This window comes from Sapajus apella, unplaced genomic scaffold, assembly GCF_009761245.1.
Source record: "Sapajus apella isolate SASKATOON/1434 unplaced genomic scaffold, GSC_monkey_1.0 scaffold88, whole genome shotgun sequence".
Lineage (NCBI taxonomy): Eukaryota > Metazoa > Chordata > Mammalia > Primates > Cebidae > Sapajus > Sapajus apella.
The window spans coordinates 8,827,858-8,835,841 of NW_022437028.1; the positions used below are offsets into that span (position 1 = coordinate 8,827,858).

The window sequence follows — 7,984 nt, forward strand, 5'->3', positions numbered from 1 at the left end:
GGTGAAACCCTGTCTCTACTAAAAATACAAAAAATTAGCCAGGCATGGTGGTGGGTGCCGCCTGTAATCCCAGCTACTTGGGAGGCTGAGGCCAGAGAATCGCTTGAACCCGGGAGGTGGAGGTTGCAGTGAACCAAGATGGCTCCATTGCACTCTAGTCTGGGCGACACGAGCAAAACTGCATTTCAAATAAATAAATAAATAAATAAAACTAAAGCCCCTTCTTCAAGTAGTACAGGGTAGAAGCAAGACTAATAGCTGGAGAGTCAAGAAAACCAATTGTATTCTTGCTCCTACCCGTAATGAGCTGTGTGTCCTTTGGATGGTGCCTTAATGTCTCAGAGTTTCCCTGTCTACATAAATCAGAATGATGATATCTGCCATTTTTTTGAGCATCCTTGATGTGAAAGGGACTTTTTATGTGTTATTTATCTACACAAATACCCAATGAGGTAGGGTCGTTTGTCCCCATTTTAGAGATAAAGACATTAAGGCTTTGCTAGGAGAATTGACTTGCTCAAAAATATGCATGTGTAAGTAGCAGGAACAGCTCTTTTGTATTCCAAACTCCCATCCTGTCCCTGCAATTAAGAAAAGTGGGGCAAGGGTGGTGGCTCAAGCCTGTAATCTCAGCATTTTAGGAGGCTGAGGTAGGAGGATTGCTTGAGCCAGGAGTTCAAGACTAGCCTGGGCAGCAAAGCAAGACCCTGTTTCTTCTTTGCTTTTCTCTCCCTCCCCTCCCTCTCTCCCTCCTTCCCTCCCTCCCTTTCTTTCTTTTTCTGGAGTGCAATGGTGTGATCTTGGCTCACTACAACCTCTGCTTCCCAGGTTCAAATGATTCTCCTACCTCAACCTCCCAAGTAGCTGGGATTGTAGGCATGTATCACCATGCCCGGCTAATTTTTGTATTTTTAGTAGAGACAGGGTTTCACCATGTTGGTCAGGCTGGTCTTGAACTCCTAACCTCAGGTGATCCACCCACCTCGGCCTACCGAAGTGTTGGGATTACAGGCATGAGCCACATGTCCAGTCAGCAAGACCCTGTTTCTATAAAACATAAAAAATTAAGACGGGTGTGGTGATATTCACCTGTAGTCTCACCTACTTGGGAGGCTGAGGCAGGAGGATCACTTGAACCCATGGGAAAAAAAGAAGAAAAAGAAAACCAAAAACTATTTTTATTTCTCAGGGACAAAGTTTCTGACTTCAATAAGCTCAAGGTCTGGAGTCAAAGCCTCTACCTCTCCCAGATATCCCCTCTCACTGTATTTATTTATCACCTTGGTTAAAATCCAGGGAAGGGAACAATCAGGAACTTGTTCCACTCGGGGTAGAACTTGGCAGGAACTCCCAGAGTTGCTGTTACTACCTTTTCCATTCCAAGGCAATCCATAAATGTCTAAATTTCCATGGTACATCTTGGAGGCTGCATGAGGGAGAAAGAGCCAGCGACCCTTACGTCTACAGACAAAAATTAGTTTTTTGGTTTTATTTGAGATGGAGTCTTGCTCTCTCACCCAGGCTTAAGGGCAGTGGCACAATCTCGGCACACTGCAACCTCCGCCTCCTGGGTTCAAGCAATCCTCCCACCTCAGCCTCCTGGGTAACTGGAATTACAGGTGTGCGCCAAAATGTCAGGAGAGGGTCTCACCATTCAGGAAGTAAATATCTATTTAATCCTTTTGTTTTCTCTGTAGCGTCCACAACCTCAACTGTGCTCGGAATTCCTCAGGCCGGCAGGGTCTGATTGCTGGCCTGAGGGGTGTAGGATTTCAGACTCACCGTAGGTGGACAGCCCTAGCCTTCCTCCTTTCAAAGGTTAAGTCCTTACTTCTGTTGGTACAGAGTGGCAGCTGGGCTTGGACTCTTCAGGAAGGATACTAGAGGGTTTTCTTCTGGAGAAACTGACCCAGGGATAAGAGCTACAGATACTGGCCGGGCATGGTGGCTCACGTCTGAAATCCCAGGACTTTGGGAGGCTGAGGCAGGTGGATCACCTGAGGTCAGGAGTTTGAGACCAGCCTGGACAATATGGTGAAACCCTGTCTCCACTAAAAAATACAAAAATTACCTGGGTGTGGTGGTGCGCGTCTGTAATCCCAGTTACACGGGAGGCTGAGGCCGGAGAATTGCTTGAAGCAGGGAGGTGGAGGTTGCAGTGGGCTGATATCATGCCACTGAACTCCAGCCTGGGTGGCAGAGGAAAGAAAAAAAAGCTACAGATACTGACAATTGGGAGTCCTATTCCCACCAGATCATCTAAGGGGAGCACATAATGGAGAAAGTCTGCCCATGCCCAGACCTGAGGTCGGCTCCTGACAGCCCCACATTGTAACTGAATACCCCTATTTTCTAAGAGAAATAGAATGAGTTATTATTTTATTTTATTATTATTTCTTTCTTCTTTTCTCTTTCTCCCCCTGTTCCCCTGTTTCCTACTTAGCTCTTTAGGAATGCAATTGTAACTTCTTTCTTTTCCTTCATCAGACACTCCCAATAGGGCAAGCTTATCTAACTGTGCGCTGAGAAGCTTCAGAATGGAACTCACTCCCACCAGGAGACCACCTCGAGGACAACAGTCCATTTACAACCCAAAGGGTGCCCGCCTTGAAACTCTCTTCCATCTGGGGAGTTTTGGCCACCTTTACAACCTAGTTCTGCCCATGCAAGTGCCAACTAGACAACCTGGTTAAGACACCAAAGTGAGTTTTGTGGACCCCCCACCTGCTTGCTCCCTCACCTGCATGCCATTCGTGCCAAGTCCCCTTTTAATAGTCCCTGCTTTCTGCCCCAGAATTGAAGGGACACCCTTGAGGCAGGAAGCCTGTACTTCTTCCCCTAAGCTAGCTTTGGAAGAAAAAGTCACTTTATACCACATCTTGTTCTTGTTAATCAGACTCTGCAAACGGCGAGTGACTGAACCCTGTGATTCAGTTACAACACAGACATGTGAATGGACAGAGAAGATGTGTAAGGAAAGCTCCTTTTTCTTTTTTTTTGAGACAGCGTCTTCTTCCATTGCCCAGGCTGGAGTTCAGTGGAGTGATCATGGCTCACTGTAGCCTCAAACTCCTGGGCTCAACCAATCCCCCCATCTCAGCCTCCTGACTAGCTGGGACTACAGGCATGTGCCACCATGCCCAGATAATTTTTGTATATAATTTTTGGTGGCGATGAGGTTTTACCATGTTGCCCAGGCTGGTCTTGAACTCCTGGGCTCAAGCCATCCTCCTGCCTTGGTCTCCCAAAGTGTTAGGAATACAGGCGTGAGCCAGCACGCCTGGCCAGTGCTAACATCTTTAATGAGGACTGTTACTGCTTTTTCTTGAAGTTTTGATTGCAAATATATATATATATATATATAGTTTTGGGTAGTTTTCCCAACTCTATTAGCTTTGGGCTTGTTTTGAGTACCAGGCAGGGGCTTTCAAACAGAAAAATAAGGAACATGGGTTTAATAATTGGTCATAGGAAAAAAAGACCTATCTGGTCCCCTCTCCACAAAGACAAACCCAAAGACACAAAAGAAAGAAAGGGCCAGGTGTGGTGGCTCACATCTGTAATCCCAGCACTTTGGGAGACCGAGGCTTGAGCCCAGGAGGTAGAGGCTGCAGTCAGCCAAGATCATGCCACCGCACTCCAGCCTGGGCAACAGAGCCAGATCCTGTCTCAAAAGAACAAAAAAGTGATTTACAAAGTATATTTATTTAAAAATATATATATTATCATGCTTGCTTTCACTCAGACAAAAATGCTACAAGATGTTTTATGGGTATAAGAGAGATTATGATGTCCCAAATTTTGTGAGGATTGAATAGGTTACTATCAGTTCCACATACATCTTTATCACTTTCTGGAATTTACTGCTTTTCTTCCTCTTCCCACATTGCTTACTGTACAGAGAAGGAGGCTCCATAATGGGAAGTGATACATCACATTTTTAATGCTTATTCATAGTAAAAACAATGACAAACCTCCCATGTATTACTACTGCCTGCCACACACACTGTGGTGGATGCTTTATACAAATTAACCTCATCTGTTCCTCCCTATTACAAGATACTATTGCTATTCCCCTAGAAATCAGGGATTTGAAAGTCAGAAAGGTTAAATAAATTGGTTAGTAAGTGGCAGTCAGTTCTCCTGCTATACTATTTCTAGAAAACAAATCCAGAGATTTTAACTTTTATTTTTTAAGGGGCTTGGCTATTTTTAGCAGAAGGGATCTGTGGTCACACATTCTTTAATCACCACTCCACGACAATGAATAAACAGTTACCAGGATGGGGCTGGGCACGGTGGCTCACACCTGTAATTCCAGCACTTTGGGAGGCTGAGGTCAGGAGGTTGAGACCAGCTTGGCCAACATGACGAAACCCTGTCCCTAATAAAAATACAAATATTATTAGCTGGGTGAGGTGGTGGGTGCCTGTAATTCCAGCTACTCGGTAGGCTGAGGCAGGTGAATTGCTTGAATCCGGGAGGTGAAGGTTGCCGTGAGTCGTGATCGCGCCACTGCACTCTAACCTGGGCAATAGAGCCAGACTGCCCCCCCTCCCAAAAAAAAAAAAAAAAAAAAAACAAAAAACCCACAAACAACCATTTATCAGGATGGTGTCGAAATATTTACCACTTTCTCTGCACTTCTCACTTTTCGAACTTTGTGCTTTTGTCTGAACTCCATCTGGAATGTTCTTGGATGGTGGAGCATGTCGTCCACGTGTCCAATTCCTACACCTCCTTCGAATACAAGCCACTTTGTGGAAGTCTTCCCTGATCCCTGCCCACAAGCTTTTCACCTGCATGTCTCTCTTAAGCTATCCCAGAGTAAACCGAGAACCCAGTCAGTACCGGCACCCTTGCTGGAGTGTCCCATGCTGGGAAAGGCAAAACTCTTGTCTGAATCTTCATTTGCCGTCTACTAGGAGTAAGTGCCCGTTGGAGAATGATAAAAAGTGCAAGTCAAGGGATGCAGAGTGCGTTTTCCAGTACAACAACCCGGACTTTCTACCAGGCCATTTTCAAAAGGAGCTGCCACGGACAGCAGCATGGATTTTGGTGGGAGCCGGGTCGGCCGGAAATCGGCAGCCTGCAGGTTCCAAGGGTGCCACAAAAGAGGGGTCGAACTATGGACCGCCCCCAGCCCCCGCCCTTTTAGTCTTCCCAGCTGGCTCGGGGAACAAAGGGGGACCGGAGAGAGACTGGCGCTGCGTGCCTGGGGACAGACGCCTCTCGCTGGGAGTGCCGAGGAACTCCTCACCCAGCCGCGTGCGGGAAGAAACAGCACTGACAACCGCAAGCCGCTGTCGCCACTGCCCACAAAGGCCGGAAGTGCAGCCGGCGTCCGCGGCCAAAAGAGCCCTCTCTAGGACTTCGGAGGCCCGGCATCTCGGTGGTTCCCTAGACTAGGAGACAACCCCCGCTCCCCGCCCCCCGACTCCCAAGGTCTTGTACCCTGCGACAGGGGCCTCAAAATGAGTCAAAAGGGAGAAGAGCTTGGGGGCGGTGACTGTAATCCCAGTCCTTTGGGAGGCTGAGGTGGGAGGATCACTTGAGGCCAGGAGTTGGAGACCAGCCTGGGCAACATACCGAGAGCCGGCCTCTACCAAGAATTAATAAAATGAGCCGGCTGTGGTGGGGCACACTGGTAGTCCCAGTTACTTGGGAGGCTTAAATGGAAGGATCACTTGAGCCCTGGAGTCAGTGGCTGCAGTGAGGTGTGCTTGCACCATTGCATTCCAGCCTGAGCAACACAGTGAGACCCTGTCTCAAAAAGGAAAAAAAAAAGGAAGGGAATGGAAGGAAGGGAAGGAAAGAGGTAAGGGAATGGGAAGGTAGGAAGGAAGGAGGGAGGGAGGGAGAAAGGGAGAGAAAAAAGGAAGGAATGAAGGAAGGAAAGAAGGGAGGGAGGGAGGGAAGGAGAGAAGGAAGGAAAGGAAAAGGAAGGGAATAGAAAGGAGGGAAGGAAGGAGGTAAGGAAATGGGAAGGAAGGAAGGAAGAAAGGAAGAAAAATCGAATTCAGCAGCACGTGTGTGGAAGAGGAAATCCATTTACAATGCACCCGGGCCTGAGTTTCAGCTGAGGGGCTGGAGCATGGCTGATTATCATGCTGGCTTCCCCCAGAGACCAAGGAAACAGGCCTGGAGCAAGTTCTTGCTTGCTCAGGGTCTCACAGTGACCTGGGTCAGAAGCCAGGGCTTGTGCGACCATGGATCATGCCCTTCCACTGCCTTGACTGCCTCTCATCAGAAATGAACACTGATAACATTCATTATGCTTTCAAAATGGTAGGACACTCGTGACCGATCAAAGCAGACAAAAGAGAGTGTGCAAGACTTCCAAGAAGACACCTCACTCATCAGCAGGGCTACAGTTTGAGGATCCCTTATCTGAAATGCTTGGGACCGGAAATGTTTCAGATTTCAGTTTTTTTTTTTTTTTTTTTTTTTTTGCGAACGGGGTTTCCCTTATTTTTCCCAGGCTGGAGTGCAATGGCGCGGTCTCGGCTCACCGCAGCCTCCACCTCCTGGGTTCAGGCAATTCTCCTGCCTCAGCCTCCTGAGTAGCTGGGATTACAGGCACGCGCCACCATGCCCAGCTAATTTTTTGTATTTTTAGTAGAGACAGGGTTTCACCATGTTGACCAGGATGGTCTCGATCTCTTGACCTCGTGATCCACCTGCCTCGGCCTCCCAAAGTGCTGGGATTACAGGCTTGAGCCACCGCGCCCGGCCTGGTCTTTTTTTTTTGACTTTGAAATATTTGCTCTACTGGTTGAGCAGCCCTAATCCCAAAATCCTGTCTGAAATGCTTCAATGAGTATTTTCTCTGAACACCATGGTGGCTCACAAGTTCTGGTTTTGTAATTTATGGAGGTCAGGTATTTGGATTAGGGATACTCTTCCTGTACTATATAAAAACAAAAACTAAAAACAAGATAGTAGTGTTTGGTGAGGATGTGGACAAATTGGAATCTTTGTGCATTGCCGGTGGGAATATAACATGGTGCAGCCCCTGTGGAAAACAGTATAGTGCCTCTTCAATAAAATTAAACATAGAATTGGCCGGGTGCTGTGGCTCCCACCTGTAATCCCAGCACTTTGGGAGGCGTAGGCAGGCGGATCTTTTGAGGTCAGGAGTTTGAGAACAGCCTTAACAACATGGCAAAACCCTGTCTCTACTAAAAATACAAAAAAATCAGCTGGGCATGGTGCCTCACGCCTGTAATCCCAGCTACTCCGGAGGCTGAGGAGGGAGAATTGCTTGAGTCTGTGAGGGGGAGGTTGCAGTGAGCCAAGATGTGGTCATTGCACTCTACCCTGGGTGACAGAGCTAGTCTCTGTCTTAAAAAAAAAAAAATCATATATATATATATATATATATATATATATATATGAAGGCTAAAGAGAGAAATTGGATCAGCTGAAGAGTTTACAGATTTGCAGAGGATAGAGGCAAGGAAGCTTTGTGACCTACTTTTAGGTTGTGAAACTTGGTCTTGATTCAACTCCCAAATGGTCTTCATATACAAAGCATCTTTGCAGAGGAAGCTCTTTGGAGAAAGAAAATTGGCGAGATAGAAAGCACAGCCAAGAGATGACAAGAGAGACTTCTCTAGAGAATTTCGTGGATGAAGAGGAAAAACAAATCCACAAGTTCATGGGGATAATCAGTTATTTGAATTCAGAAAGAGTGATTAACATGGAGGCTGGGTGTGGTGGCTCACGGCTATAATGCTAGCACTTTGGGAGGTCAAGGTGGGCAGATCACCTGAGGTCACCAGCCTGGCCAACACGGTGAAACCCTGTCTCTATGCAAAAATTAGTCAGATGTGGTGGCAGGTGCCTGTAATTCCACATACTTAGGAGGCTGAGGCAGGAGAATCACTTGAACCTGGGAGGCAGTGGTTGCAGTAAGCCAATTTTGCAGCCTGGGTGACAGAGCAAGACTCTGCCTCAAAAAAAAAAAAAAAAGTGGATTAAT

The 7,984-nt window shown here is 47.0% G+C and overlaps 1 protein-coding gene and 1 long non-coding RNA gene across 2 annotated transcripts; one reads left to right on the forward strand and one right to left on the reverse strand.

Moving 5' to 3' along the window:
* Positions 1 to 1,161: 1,161 nt before the first annotated feature.
* Positions 1,162 to 4,718, reverse strand: LOC116534659. Its single transcript, XR_004261811.1, has 2 exons — positions 4,631 to 4,718; positions 1,162 to 1,426 (listed from the first exon to the last, which is right to left on the reverse strand). It is a non-coding gene; the product is annotated as an uncharacterized LOC116534659 (long non-coding RNA).
* On the forward strand, positions 4,699 to 5,612 carry LOC116534657. Its single transcript, XM_032255262.1, has 2 exons — positions 4,699 to 4,922; positions 4,957 to 5,612. Exons 1-2 carry the CDS (start codon positions 4,710 to 4,712, stop codon positions 5,407 to 5,409), a joined length of 666 nt encoding a protein of 221 aa, XP_032111153.1. The 5' UTR covers positions 4,699 to 4,709; the 3' UTR covers positions 5,410 to 5,612.
* The last annotated feature ends 2,372 nt before the right edge of the window (positions 5,613 to 7,984 follow it).

What these genes read in the sequence shown, in the direction of transcription:
- LOC116534657 (XM_032255262.1), top strand. Translation starts at nt 4,710, where the DNA reads ATGTCGTCCACGTGTCCAATTCCTACACCTCCTTCGAATACAAGCCAC. An exon ending in AATCTTCATTTGCCGTCTAC is followed by an intron (nt 4,923 to 4,956) that starts TAGGAGTAAGTG and finishes AATGATAAAAAG; the next exon opens with TGCAAGTCAAGGGATGCAGA.